The sequence below is a fragment of the Phacochoerus africanus genome, chromosome 5 (genome assembly GCF_016906955.1).
Source record: "Phacochoerus africanus isolate WHEZ1 chromosome 5, ROS_Pafr_v1, whole genome shotgun sequence".
NCBI classification, from domain to species: domain Eukaryota; kingdom Metazoa; phylum Chordata; class Mammalia; order Artiodactyla; family Suidae; genus Phacochoerus; species Phacochoerus africanus.
This window is the reverse complement of record NC_062548.1, coordinates 46,027,805-46,041,241: the sequence shown is the minus strand read 5'-3', so window position 1 is coordinate 46,041,241 and position 13,437 is coordinate 46,027,805. Positions and strand designations below refer to the sequence as shown.

At 65.6% G+C, this 13,437-nt stretch overlaps 1 protein-coding gene across 1 annotated transcript; it reads right to left on the bottom strand.

Moving 5' to 3' along the window:
* Positions 1 to 508: 508 nt before the first annotated feature.
* FBXL16 (F-box and leucine rich repeat protein 16) lies at positions 509 to 12,361 on the bottom strand. Its single transcript, XM_047781057.1, has 6 exons — positions 12,073 to 12,361; positions 5,031 to 5,671; positions 3,277 to 3,785; positions 2,879 to 2,963; positions 2,513 to 2,576; positions 509 to 2,275 (listed from the first exon to the last, which is right to left on the bottom strand). Exons 2-6 carry the CDS (start codon positions 5,655 to 5,657, stop codon positions 2,127 to 2,129), a joined length of 1,434 nt encoding a protein of 477 aa, XP_047637013.1. The 5' UTR covers positions 5,658 to 5,671; positions 12,073 to 12,361; the 3' UTR covers positions 509 to 2,126.
* Between the last annotated feature and the right edge of the window lie 1,076 nt (positions 12,362 to 13,437).

Genomic DNA, 13,437 nt, shown 5'->3' with positions numbered 1-13,437 from the left:
GGGATTGAACCCACGTCCTCACGAATACCAGTCAGATTCGATTCCGCTGTGCCACAACGGGAACTCCCCTCTGACCTTTCTTAACCTTCGTGACCCTGTGCATGAAACAGGGCATGTGAAAGTTCCCAGGCCAGGGATCAAACCCACCTCACAGCAGCAACTAAAGCTGCTGCAGCAACAAACTCTGTATCCTTGACCTGCTGTGCCTCAAAGGAACTCCCAAACAGGGCTCATTTTTGCCCTTCTGGAAGGATGGGCAGGATCCTAAATATTTTGGGCGAATACTATGTGTAATGATTTTAGCGATTTAAGCAATGAGAGGTCAGGGACCTTCTGTGTTGGTCCCAGCTGGGTTTCCCGCCTGGCACAGTGTGACCAGCCTCTGCCTCTTTGTTGAAAGAACCAGTAATGGATGCACTGAGAGCTGCACACATATTCAGACTCGGGTCACACAGGAGCGGTACACCTTCCCCCAGCATGATCCGATGACCTCCAAACAAGTCAGACGTGTTTTTACAACTTTTTTTAATATATATTTTTATAAACAGGTCACGTGATAAAATAGCACAAGAAACACTTACCAAATATAAGGTTATATCTTCCGCATATACAGGAGAATGAGGTCGTTATGTACAATAAGAAAATGGTTTTAGGGGTTGGTTGGTTTTGTTTTCCTCTCTCCCCCTAATTTTTCCTCCTACAATCGTTGGAAATATCACAGCTTCAGTTGCATTAATACTTTGGACAAATGGACAGCTGCCCCTCCCCACTAGGGAGCTGTGGGGAGGAGGGGCTGCAGAAACTGGCTCCTGACCACCGCAGCCCTGGAGCCTCTGACCAGCACTCCAAGGGCAGGGAAATCTTTGGGCTGTTGAACTGTTTCTCTTCAACAGCATCTCTCGCTCGCTCTTTCTCTCTCTCTCTCTCTCTCTCTCTCTCTTTCTCTCTCTTTCTGTCTGGCTCTCTGGAAACTGCTTACTCTCTTCCAACCAGATGGGGGGGAGGGCGTGTCCCAAGATTGGCTATGGGTGCTGGATAATCCTGGGGCTCAAGGTTGGGATGGAAAGGGGTCCCAGCCCCCTCCTCAGCAATTGCCAAGATGTGCCAGCACCCCAGGACCTCCCAGTGTCTTGGGATTGGGCGGAACACGGTGAGCCCCTTGTGGGCAGGTAGAGATTTGGGAAACTGGGGAGGGGGGCGTGGCTGGAAAGGAGCCCTCCCTCCCCCTGGTGGTGAGGGTGTGCTGGCCACCGGAAGATCAGAGTCGCTGGCTGGGGCCCCCTTTCCAGCTTCCACCTGACAGAGACCTGCCCGGGATGGAGGGTGGTGCTGAGGGGCCCGGGCCGGGCTGGCTACAGGGCTTGTGGGGCGGGGTCCACCCAAGAAGGCTCCCAAGGCCCGGAGGCCCTGAGGCTGACTACCCGCTTCAGGTCTCTCCGGGTAGTCGCACCACCCCTAGGTTGCGGCTAATGTCGACGATTGTGTTGTCAGCTGCCAGCCCCTCTCCTAGTCCAGTTCCGCCCGAGTCGAGCCAGGACCCAAGGGCCTGAGGCCTGGGGTGGGGGTGGGGCGAGCAGGGCTGGTCTCACACGGCGGCAAGTAAGAGGCGAGGTCGCTGGGATCAGGCTGGCATGAGGTGGGGGAAGGCTGGCTGGGACTTGGGCTCCTGGGCGGGCCATGGCTTTGGCGGCGGCCTGTTTCCCCTCGCACTCCTCCGAGGGCTCCAGGCGCGGTGCAGGGGGAGATGCGGGAAGCCCCGGGGGCTCTTCCGGGCCCCTGCGTCCTGGGGGACCCAGCTCCCCTCAACCCCCTTGGGCCCTGCCCGGGTTGGGGGGCGGCGGGGAGACAGAGCGGGGTGTGGCGGGGACGGCGATCACGGCGGCCGGCTGGCGAGCTCAAAGCGCCCCCAGGACCGAGCCCCAGCCCCCCGCCCCCAGGGGGCGGGCGAACGATGGAGGTGGCTGTCGCGTTGGCGGAGGGCGGGCGTGCAGTGCGGGCGCGAGGGGCATGCACAGAGTCCCCGAGCGTGCGTGCGTGCGTGCGCGGGGCTGGCCCGCCCGCCGCCCTCCCTGCTCGGGGCGGGGCCGGGAGGAGAGCGAGGGGCCGAGGGGCGGGGAGGCCCCGCGCTACTCGACGACGAGGCAGCGGGGCAGGTGCTGCGAGAAGTACTTGAAGAGCTCGGGCGTCGCCCCGGGGCAGTTGGTCAGCTCCAGCTCCTCCAGCTCCTGCAGCTGCACCAGGCCCGACAGCCCGGTGGCGGTCAGCAGAGGGCAGCCTGCGGCGGGCGGGAGAGGCGGCGGCGGCTGAGTGGGCGCGGCCCGAGGGCTCCGAGGGCGGGGCGCGGCAGGGCTACCATTTGCCCGGCGTTTCCGCCCTCTGACTGGGACCCGGGACACGGCGAGTCAGCCCCAGGTACGGATTGGCACAGGGCACGCGGCGGGGCTGGCGCGGTCGGGCTAGGTGGGGGTGGGTGCTCACTATGCAGGGGGGCGGGCGGGGGGGGGGGTCTCACCTGCCAGAGACAGGAGACGCAAACTCCTCATGGCCAGGAGGTGCTTCAGCCCGAAGTCCTGCACCTGAGCGGGAGGGCGGGGCGCGTTAATATTTCTGTTCGAGCCCTAAGGGACCCGCACGCCTAGGGCCAGTACACAGGGGGCGGGGGGTGGTGTCTCCGCTCGCCACTGAGTCAGCGGGGGCCCTGGGGACACCACGCGTTGCGCTTACGTCGGCCAGTGCGTGTGTGGAGGGGTCCCGGATTTCCTTACAGGATCTGAGTGGGCCGGGTGCGGGTCAGCGTCCTTTCCGAGTGGCGGCTTTCCCCGCTCCCCCCACCTCCCCTGCCTACTCCCGGGTCTCCGGAGGCGCGGAGGCCTGGTACCTGGCAGCACCATCGCAGGTAGAGGCTGCGGAGGGACGACATGGTGGACAAATAGCTGAGGCCAGTGTCCGTGATGCGTACACACCTGCGGATGCAACAGAGCCGGGCTGCCCAACCTTCAAAACACTTCGCTCCGCCCCTCCGCTTCGGCCCCGCCCTTCCCGAAGCTCCGCCCCGGCCGGGCTCCACCCCTACCTGGTCCCTGCTGGGAGGACACAGCGCCGCCCCACTCCTGTTCCGGGCTCGCGAGGCCGCCCTGTTCCTGGGCCCCGGGCTCCCCCCGCCGCAGCCCACGCCTGGTCACAGGCTCGTGCACTAGCCGAGGCTCTCTGCCAAGAGATGCGGCCGGCCTCGCCTGGCCCCGGCCTCCGTGGCCCCGGGGTGGGGGACGTGCGCACCTGTCCAGCACGAGCTCCTCCAGGCGGTGCAGGTCGCAGGCCACGTACTCGAGCGCCATGTCGGTGATGCGGGGGCACCAGGAGAGGTCGAGGCTGCGGAGCTTGCGCAGGTTCTCGGCCACGAGCTCGACGCCGTCGTCGGTGACCTTGGAGCAGCCCGAGAGGCTGAGCGCCGTGAGGTTGGGCAGACTGTGCACCACGTTGACTACGCCGTGGTTGGTGATCTCCCAGCAGGAGAGCAGGCGCAGGGTGTGTGTGCTGTGTCCCTGGCGCGCCGTGAAATAGGCCAGCGCTGTGTCCGTCACGTGGTAGGCCTGCAGGCTCAGCTCGGCCAGGTTGGGCAGCAGCTGCGAGATGGCTGCGATGGCGTCGTCGGCCACGTTGATGCAGTCGCTTACGCTCAGTGAGGTGATGCGGGCACTCAGGCTGGACCACAGCCCAGCCTCAGTGAAGTCGTTGCAGCCTGACAGCTCTAGGCGCACCACGCCCTGCATCTGCTCCAGCATCACCTGCGGGTGGGCGGGGAGTCAGGAGCCCCTCCCTCCCCACCGCGCGCAAGCCTAGCGCCGTCTCCCCAGGGGTGCCCCTCCCTGCGGGGCGGGGTCGGGAGGTAGGAGAGGGGGCGGAAGAAGCCCACTGAGGGGCAGAAGGCTGTGTTCTTGAAAGCGTAGATGGTGTAACTGCGCAACAAGCTTTACTCTGACAAGCGCGCTTGACAGTGTGTGTGGTTTTTTTTTGTTTTTTTTTTTTTGTCTTTTTGCCATTTCTTTGGGCCGCTCCCACGGCATATGGAGGTTCCCAGGCTAGGGGTCTAATCGGAGCTGTAGCCACTGGCCTACGCCAGAGCCACAGCAACGCGGGATCCGAGCCGCATCTGCAACCTACACCACAGCTCACGGCAACGCCGGATCGTTAATCCACTGAGCAAGGGCAGGGACCGAACCCGCAACTTCATGGTTCCTAGTCGGATTCGTTAACCACTGCGCCACGGACGGGAACTCCTTGACAGTGTGTTTGTTACCCCTGAACAACATGATGAAAGAGGCTGGGGGGTTCCTGTCCTGGCTCAGTGCAAACGAATCTGACTGGCATCCATGAGGACGCTTCTTGGATTCCTGGCCTCGCACAGTGGGTTAAGGATCCGGCGTTGCCATGAACTGTGGTGTGGGTCGCAGACACGGCTCGGATCCCACGTGGCTGTGGCTGTGGTGGAGGCCGGCCGGAGGCTACAGCTCTGATTCGACCCCTAGCCCGGGAACCTCCGTATGCCACGGGTGTGGCCCTAAAAAAGACAAAAAAATAAAAGAGGAGGCTGGGCGCAGGGGACCCGGGGGCCCTGGGCTTGGCTGGAGCAGGTGCTCAGAGCCATTGGTGTTAATGTCTTGATGACTAGAGTCCAGGTCCTGGGGAAGAGGCCGTTTGCAAAGCTGCTCCTGCGGCCTCCTACAGCCTCCTCCCTACCCAAGGTGGGCCTTGCAGGCATGCGGGACCTCACATTTATTGGGCTGCTTTGCTGTTGCCATCTTGAAATTCTTAGTCATCTTTAAACAAGGGGCCTGGATTTTCGTTTTGGCCTGGGTCCCCCAAAGTGCGTAGCCAGGCCTGCTCCCCCAACCCCAGAGTGACCCTCCTCCGCAGGGCATCGCGCCCCCCCCCCCCCACCGGCTGCTTTGCTGCCCATGCTCCAGGCCCCCCACATGCTGCCTGGCCCTGCCCCCCATCCCTGCCCCTTCCGGGCCAGCGGCAGGGCGCACCTCCAGGCCAGCATCAGTGATGGTGGAGCGCTTGAGGCTCATGGCCTTGACACCTTTCTTGGAGAGGGCATAGTTGTCAATGAACTCACAGATGTCCAGGTCAGAGACGCCAACCAGGCAGAAGCCCTCGAAGCCGCGTGCCGCGAAGCCCTGCAGGTTCACGAACTCCTTCTCACCTCCGGGCAGCACTGTGTACAGCTCCTTGGCGTGCAGCACGGGCGTGAGGCCGGCCCAGAACTTGGGCTGGTACAGCACGCGCCTCCAGGCCTTGCACACCTGAGCCAGCACACACTTCTCGCAGGCCGAGAAGTACCAGAAGAGGCCATTGAGGATCTTTTCGTCTGTGGCCAGGGGCGGCCGCTCCGCTGGGGGCCCAGGCACTGGGGCTGAGGCTGGTCCCCCAAGGGGGAGCCCCGCCGTGGGGCACAGGCCCCCGGCCAGAGCAGCCCGGGCCGGCGGGGCAGCCAGGGTGGGCGGGGGCGGCTGGCAGGGGCGGTTCTTGGCAGCTGGTGTGCCCTTGGTGATGCTGGCTGCACCCAGGCCGTTGGGCTGGCCCGGCAGCTTCACTAGGCCGTTGCGAGGCAGGCATGGAGGCTTGGGGTCGCCGCCGACACCCGGGCTTGACATCTTCCTCGCTTGGTCTGCAGACGAGGCCCAGGGAGAGGGTGTGAGTTTGCTGCCAGGGCAGAGCCAGGCTCCTTTCCGTCCCTGCGCGCCCCCTCCCACGCCATTCCCGCAACAGGCACGATCTGAGCCCAAGCCCCTCCCTCCCCGACTGAGCAGCTGCAGGAAGGCAGGGCTGCTCATGACCACGACTCTCCCTGAGCACCTGCTGTATGCACTGAGCTCAGCCTCCACCCACTCACAGAGCTTTGCGACACCTAGGGACTGTGACTCCCATGAGACGGGTGACAGAACAGAGGCGGAGGGAGACAGACTCACCCGTGACTGCTCCCTTCACCTTTGCTGCCCACCTCCAGTGCCTGCCAGGCCTGCCTCTGCTGGGCGGGGGCTGGGGAACAGGGGATTCGAGGCATTCTCTGGCCTCTCCTCCATGGGGTACCAGTGGAGTGGTCCCAGTACCCTGTCTGAGACTCGCACACCAGCCCCTGAGAGTCTCAGTGGCTGCAGGAAGTTCTGTGGCTCAGAATATGCTCAAAGAAAGGGCAGCGTCTTCCCAGGGTGCCCACCATGATGCCAGCACAGTGAGCCCTGCACACAGCCCATCTCTTTAGTCCTCTCAGCCCACGGAGCATGATGCTCTGAGGACTGTACCCATTGTACAGGTGCAGAAATCACGGCCGAGGCAGCACGAATTGCTTGCCTGAGGTCATGGGAAATGGCGGAGCCAAGACCGGGACACAGCGCTGGCTGCGGATGACTATGTGTGGGGAGCTGCCCACCGCCTGGGGCCGAGGCCACCCCCGGTTCCCCTCCTCAGGCCTCAGAGGCTGTAAACGGCCGGCAGAGGGCACAGGGCACAGACAACCGGAGAGCGGGGGCGGCGGGCCCTCCCCATGCCGCCATCGGTCCTGCGTTCTGGTCGCCAGCCCATCCCAGGTCCCATTCGGCCGGGAAGTCATGTACACCCTGGCCGCATGGCCCAGGGAGCCTGTCCCTTCTCCCGGCCTCACCCACCTCACTTGAAAGCGTAGGCAGGGACGGCGCCACCGCGCAGGACAGCATGTGGGAAGGACTGAGAGCGGAGCTCAGCCCGCGCTGAGCCAGGCCTCCCTGAACAGAGAGGACGGGAGCTCCCAGGAGGCGGGAGGGCGGGGGGCGCTGCCCTGCCCATCCCAGCACGGCGCCCTCCACCGGCTTCCAGTCCCTGACAGGACAGCGCCTGCGGGCACTCCCTGTCTGGGGAGGGGTGCATCCTGGGCTGGGCCCCAGGATCTTGCTGGGACACGCGGCCCTCGTGGCTGCCAGCTCAGCTTCGCGTCCAAAGGCCTTGCTGCCCTGGCGCCTATGAACCTCCAGGCTGGCGCTCCCCCCCGGGGCCTCCCTCCCCAGCGGGGGCTCCCGCTTCTTACTGCCCCTCCCCTGTGGCTCAGAACCTGAGAGCAGCAGCCTCGCTGTCTGACTGTCCACCGGGGTCACTGCATTTCAGCCTCACAGTGGCCTGGGCATGGGCAAGGGCGCAGGGGGAAGCACGGTTGTTTCCATCGTTTTCAGATTAGGAACCTGGGCTCACGGTTTGCCCACAGTGTGGGGCGGGGTGGCCTGACATGAGGGCTGTGCCAGAGCCCTTCAGGCCAGTGCCTGGGCGGGACCACCCTGGGAGCAGCGTTCTTGTGGAGGAACAGGTGAAGCCCGTTCCCACTCCTGGTGCCAGGGCAGAGGTTGTCCGGACAGCTCCCTCCTGTGGGCTGTGCTGGGTAGAGAGGGGCACCCCCAGCCTGAGTCCCTTCTGGGTCCCCAGAGCTAGGCAGCCTGCTTCCGGCAGAAAAGGCACTGCCGGCCTGACTCCCGGCGGCAGCACCATGGACAGCGCCGCTCCCACCGCCTCCCGCCGGCTCGGAGGCCAGGCCAGGCCGCTCCACCACGGACAGCGGCAGGGTGGGGTGCGGAGCAGGGCTGCCTGGCACACCCAGCTCAGCAGGGAGGGGCCCTGGAGTCTGGGGAGGGGGGGGAAGGAGGAGACGCCCGCTCAGCTAAGATCCAGAGGAGGCGGTGGCGGAGGCAGCACCAGGGGAGAAATAACTCGAGCAGTGCCGATTTAGGTTGAAAATCCCCCAGCCTGTGACTGTGCACGTGGAGTGCCAGAGGCGGGGGGGGGGGGGGGGTCACGTGTATGCCCCGGGCATCTGCAGGGCTCCTTTCCCGGCCCCCACCGGAGCTCACGTTTCCACCCACAGTCCCATCCAGGGCTCAAGGTGAGCTGCCCCACGGAAGAGACCCCGGGAGCGAGGGCTGTGCCAAGCATGGCCCTCGGCAGCCTGCGGGGAGTGTCAGAAGCCGCCTGCCTGCCCCGGTCCCGCACGTCCATCCTGGGCCAGAAGGCACAAGAGCTACCTGGCAGCGTGCCCAGCCCCCGCTCGCCATCCTCGGCTGGAGCTGCCTTCCCACAGAGGCAGCCCTGCTGCTCCCGGCCTCATCCTGGGTCTTCCTGGGCTCCAGCTGCTCCTCCTCCTCCAGCCCCCTGGATGCAGCCTGAGCCCTGGCTCTTTAGCTCAAAACCAGAGACAATGACACTTGGCCTGGGGGGTCTGGTCTTTGGGAGAAGGCTCACACGGGACATGGGTCTTCCTGCCAGTTGCTCTAGAGGTCCCTGGGGGGCTGGGACCAGGGCCCCTCTGCCTGGCTCTGGCCCCACCCACAGCCAGATGGACTGCAGGCCCTCCCACCCTCCTGGTACCTGTGACTGCACCCAAGGGGGCTAGGAGGCCCTGCGGGGACCTTCCTCCCAGGATGGGGCAGAGGCAGCTAGCCTGACCACTGGGGACTACTTCCCCCTGTGGGGATAAGCACCAGGAAAAGAGGAAAAAAAGAAAGAAAGAAAAGGCGAGGTCTGCACTATTTTCAGCCTAAAGCCCTGGCGTGTTATATCTCTGTCGAGTGGATTCTGAGGGGATGGGTCCTCTGGGAGAGGCTGCAGGAACTCAAGGTCCTCGGGTCCTCTCCAGGGGGAGGAGGGAGATGATGGTCACCCCTTTAGATGCTGTGTCCTCATCAGCCCGAGCCAGAGCTGGATCAGCGTGTGGCTTGGAAGAGCCAGCCATGGCCTCTGTTTCTCCAGCAGACTCATGTGCTGCATGGGGGCCAGAGTGGACCTGGGGGACGTGATGGGGTCCTGGGGGCGCCTACGGGGCTTCGAGGCCAACAGTCTGCACATCGTCATGCTGGGGCTTCCTAAGGAGCTGCCTCTTCTGCGGGTCAGGTCACCAGGCCCCAAGACCCAGCAGGTCCACTTTCCAGCCTCACTTCTGGCCCTTTGCCAGCTCTCACCCGCAGCCGGGCCAGACCTCCAGTCCTGCATTCCTCCTCCCTCTGCCCTCTCTGCTTGGGCATATGCTGGTCCCCCTGCTGGCTCAGGACGCCTCCCTGCACCCCACCCCTGCCAAGTCCTCCTCTTCCACCCTTCCGGGTGTACACCGCCCCTGCCTCTCCCTGCGGGACCCCCAGCGCTGAGCCAGGACCTCCAGAGTGTCTGCCATCACGTGGCTTATCGCCACTTTCTACCTGACTGCCTCTCCTTAGCTGGGGACTCCTTGCATGATGGCTCAGTGGCCTCTGAGTGCTTGCCGAAGGAATGAAGAAGGGCAGTCCCTTTATCAGGGTCACGCAGAAAGGGGTGCAGCTGCCAGGGGGGTGGAGGACAGTCACTGGAAGAGTCGTGGTTCAACCTGTCAGGCCTGGTTGTGACAGGCCAGTGTCCACAGGGAAGGGAAGGGGAGGGTTGGTGCCAGAGACAATCAGGAGGCTCCCAAGACCCTGGGGCTTGGGTGGGCCTTGCCTTATTCAGACCTCTGGAGGGAGGGCAGCTCTGTCTCCTTTGCAGCTGGGTCCCCCCCTTGAGAGCTGCAGGGTTAAGGAAGCTGGCTGGCTCTTCCCCACAGTCTGGCTGGGCCCAGGGGGAAGGGGACAGGGAGACAGGGTCCTGCTCGGCTCTTCCCACCCCGCCCACTGCCGGTCTCAGCCCTTCCCACACTGTCTGAGCACAAGTGAGGACAGCAAGGCTGAGAGGGAACTTTCCGAAGCTGCGCACAGCTGAGGTTTGACCCCAAGGCCCCCGTCTCTGTCTGACTCTCAAGACTCGGGCCAGGCATGGTTGTCCAGGGGCAACGCTGGGACCCACTAGCTGGCTGCTGCCTGCTTTCTCTACAGTGTTCTGCTTCGGACCCTGTGCCTTTGGGCACTGGGGCGGGGGTCTCGCCCACCATGCTCCCTGGCATGCCCCTGCTCTCCTGTGGGCTGCGTATGGGGCACTGGGACACCTCCTCAGCTCACGCCCGGGGCGCCCCCACCCTCATGGCCCTCAGCTGCAAGGTCTCTTTCCCCTATCCCTGCCGCCTGCAGCTCACGCCGTGTGCCTGGGGGGCTGGCCCGGGAGGGCCCACACTGACCAGTGCCCCCTGCACACTGAGGGCTGTAGAGTCGGGTGTGCTGCGGTGACAACGGGTGGCTTGGGATTGGGGACACAGCGCAGAATGACAAACTCCATGACAAGCCCCGTGACTCAGACACATCCACATCCGTGCCACCTTGCACATGTCCCAGAAGCCGCGCTCCCCTCCCGCCCCCAGCTCTTCCGGAGTGCAGGCTGTCCCACCCATGCACGGGGGCTCTGGGAAGGGAGCACGTGGGCCTCGAGCAAGCTGAGGTGCTGCTCCAGCAGCCCGAGCCCTGTGGTCAACTCGGGGCCACTCAGCCCCCCGAGGGACTGGGTGCCTTGGTGAGTGGCTCTGGGGCTGCAGTCCTCATTTTGGCCTCTGCTCTGAAGGACCTGAGCTCCCAGCCTAGGCCACTTAAGGTCCTGCCTCAAACGCTGCAGGGGGGGTGGCACACAGGGTCTGCAGGCGGCCTGGCTGAGGCTCCTCCTGGGCCACCCACTTATTGCATAGAGCTTCCTTGGCCAACAGCTCCTCTCTCTCCCCAGGCCAGCCCTCTGGGACACGGCAGCCAGCCCACCTGTAGGACAGGATGGACAGGGGTGGTGGACAGCCGGCAGTGCCAGCCAAGGACCCCCTTCCTCGACCTCTGGGTGAGCTGCCTCCCCCTCTCTGCAGTGCGGCCTCCCTGAGGCCAGGCCCAGCTCAAGTGTCCCAGCTCAAGTGTCCCAGCTCCCCCGACCTGGGGGCTCACTGGTTTCCTTCTGATCAGTGGGAGACGAGACTTGCTCAAGTGCCCTGCTCAAGTGTGAGCAGGAGGGTGGTATCTGACCCGTGAACGTGCCCAGCGTTAGAGACGCCCCTAGGCCTGGCCCAAGGTGAGGGGTGGCAGAGGTGGCAGCAGGCACCAGGCTGATGAGTCCTGAGGACCCCCCCCCCCCAGCACGGGCCCCCTGCGCTGCGCATGTTTGCAGCGGGCTGTGAATTCCCTTCTCCCAGAGCTCATGGTCCAGCCCCATGGCCACCTCTTGCCGGGCCAGCGGGTCTCCATTGGGCCTCTGCCCTGGCCTGCGGGACCCCAGACCTCTCAGGGTCCCCACCCAGCCTAGGCCTTCTTCTTCAAGGCGGCTCTCCAGTAGCCCCCAAGGAGCCTGCTGGGAGAGAGGTCTTGAGCTGACCCTGACCCTGACCTGGCCAGTGGGCCCTGGGAGGCAGCAGGTGAAGCGGCCTCAGCCATCTGCTACCTCCACGGACGGAAGGCTTCCTTGCAGAGGCCAGGAGGGGCTGGGGGAGTAGCCACGGGGCTGTGGGCTCCCTGAGGCTCCAGCGACGAGGCCCTCTCCTTCCAGGGTCCTGGCTGGGGGACTCTCCCCACCCACTCACACCCCCGGAAGGACAGGACTCGCCCAGCCCATCTCAGGTGCCCAGTCCTCCTCCTGGGGCCCTTCAGCCTTGGCCAGGGCCCGACTGCTCCTCCAGAAGCAGGCCCATGGCCAGCCCCCTCCCTTCCCCACATCCTGCCATCCAGGGGCAGGTCAGGACCAGGCCACAGGTTCACAGGCTCCTCCTGGAGTGTAACTGTATCCAACACCTGCCTCACGCCCCTGTGGTGCTCATGGTGCGGGGATGGGAAGCAGAGGACTCCAGGACCTCACCCAGGCAGCCCAGCTGGGGGCCTGCCATTCGGCTTCCACAGCAGGACCCCACAGTAAGGTGGCACCGACCCACAGCCTTGGTCCAGTTGCCATGAGGATCAGGGCTCCACCAGGCCAGCCACTGGGCCGAAGGGCTGTGGGAAGGCCTGGCAGGGCTGGAGGCCCAGCTGCAGCAGCCAGGGAAGGGGCTGCGGTTATGTAACGTAAGCCCTTCGGAGGAGGCAGCAGCAGCACTGTCCCGAGCCCCCTCCCCGCCTCCTCCTCTTTGTGGCCTCCCGGGTGTTGTGGCCTGGCCCCCTCCCCGCCCTATAGCCTGGCCCAGCACACACACCTTACCTCGGCCCGGGATCCTGGCTCATGCCACGCTGTCCGCCGGCCGTCCTCCCGTCATGGGGAGCCCGGCATGGGCACCGGCAAAGCGGGGAGGCGGCCGAGGTGCTGGCCTGGCCCGCAGGGCCTGGCCGCTCCCCGCGCCCTGCGCCCCGGCCTGGCCGGCCCCCTCGGCCGCGCCCCGAGAGGAGCTCCCCGGTGGGAGAGGATTGGCTGCCCCGAGCCTCCCACCGGGGAGGCTGAGGCTGTGCCCAGATAAATAAGGCCGCTTTGCAGGGAGCCGGCGGGCGCCTCCTCCCTCCCCTCGCCCTCCTCCCCGCGCTCCTCCTCCGCCCTCCTCCCTGCGCTCCTCCGCGACCGCCGGCGGCGCCGCGCGCGCCCCCCGCCCGGCCTTACGCGCCGCGCCCTCGCGCGCTCCCGGCGCCAGTAGCCAATCGGGTGGGCGAGCCCGGGTGGGGGCGCCGAGGATGCCGAGCCCCGCCCCGCCGCGCCCTCCGGCGCGCTCCCGCCGCGGCGCCCGCGGGCACGCGCCAGCCTGCACGCCCCCGGGTACCCCTCGCCACGGGCGCCCGCACAATAACAAACCCGGGCGCACGGCGAGGAGGGGCAGGGAGGGGACAGGAGAGCCGCGGAAGGCGGGACAGGGAGGGGGGGCGGGGGAAGGGCTGGGCGCCTGGAGCAAGAGCGGGCCTGGAGCGAGCGAGCGCTGCCTGTGCGGAGCGGTGGGCACCCCGGATCCTGCGGAGCCAAGAGGACTCCCGGGCCTGACCCTCCCCCTCCCGGCCCCCCCGCTGCCGAGCGGGCGGCCAGGCCCCCCTTAACAGCCCTGGCATCTCCCGCGCCCCTGCGGGAGGACCGGCCCGGGAACCTCCCTCGGTGGCACGCCCGCGGAGCCTAGAAACAAGTGACCAGTTGGTTATTTCAGAGTGACGAGTGCGACGAAAGTCCAAGAGGGCCACTTGATGGTGACCCTCGAGGGTGGCGGCAGTCGTGAGGCTGCCGAGGACATGACACTTGAGCTGAGTCCCCCAAGGATGAGAGGACAGAGGAAGCTGTCCGGGAAGGGGGCGCCAAAGGTCCTGAGGAGCCCCGCGGGTTCCTCCTGGAATGGACTGGAGGCCCCGGTGGTGGCGGCTTTGTAGGGACAGGCTGGGAGGGAGGGTGGGGTGCGGCGTGGCGGGAGGGTCTGGAGAGCTCCGTCTGGCCTCCCAGCAGGCTCAGGGCAGAGGACAGAGGCTAATAGTGGGCCATCCTGGGGTCCCCTGGGAGCAGAGATGGCAGAGGAGCCAGGTGTGGGGAGCGCTAAGTGGGGTCTTCCCGTCAGGGAGCGCATCTCAAGGCTGAGGCGGCTGCCCTGAGAGTCTTAATGGA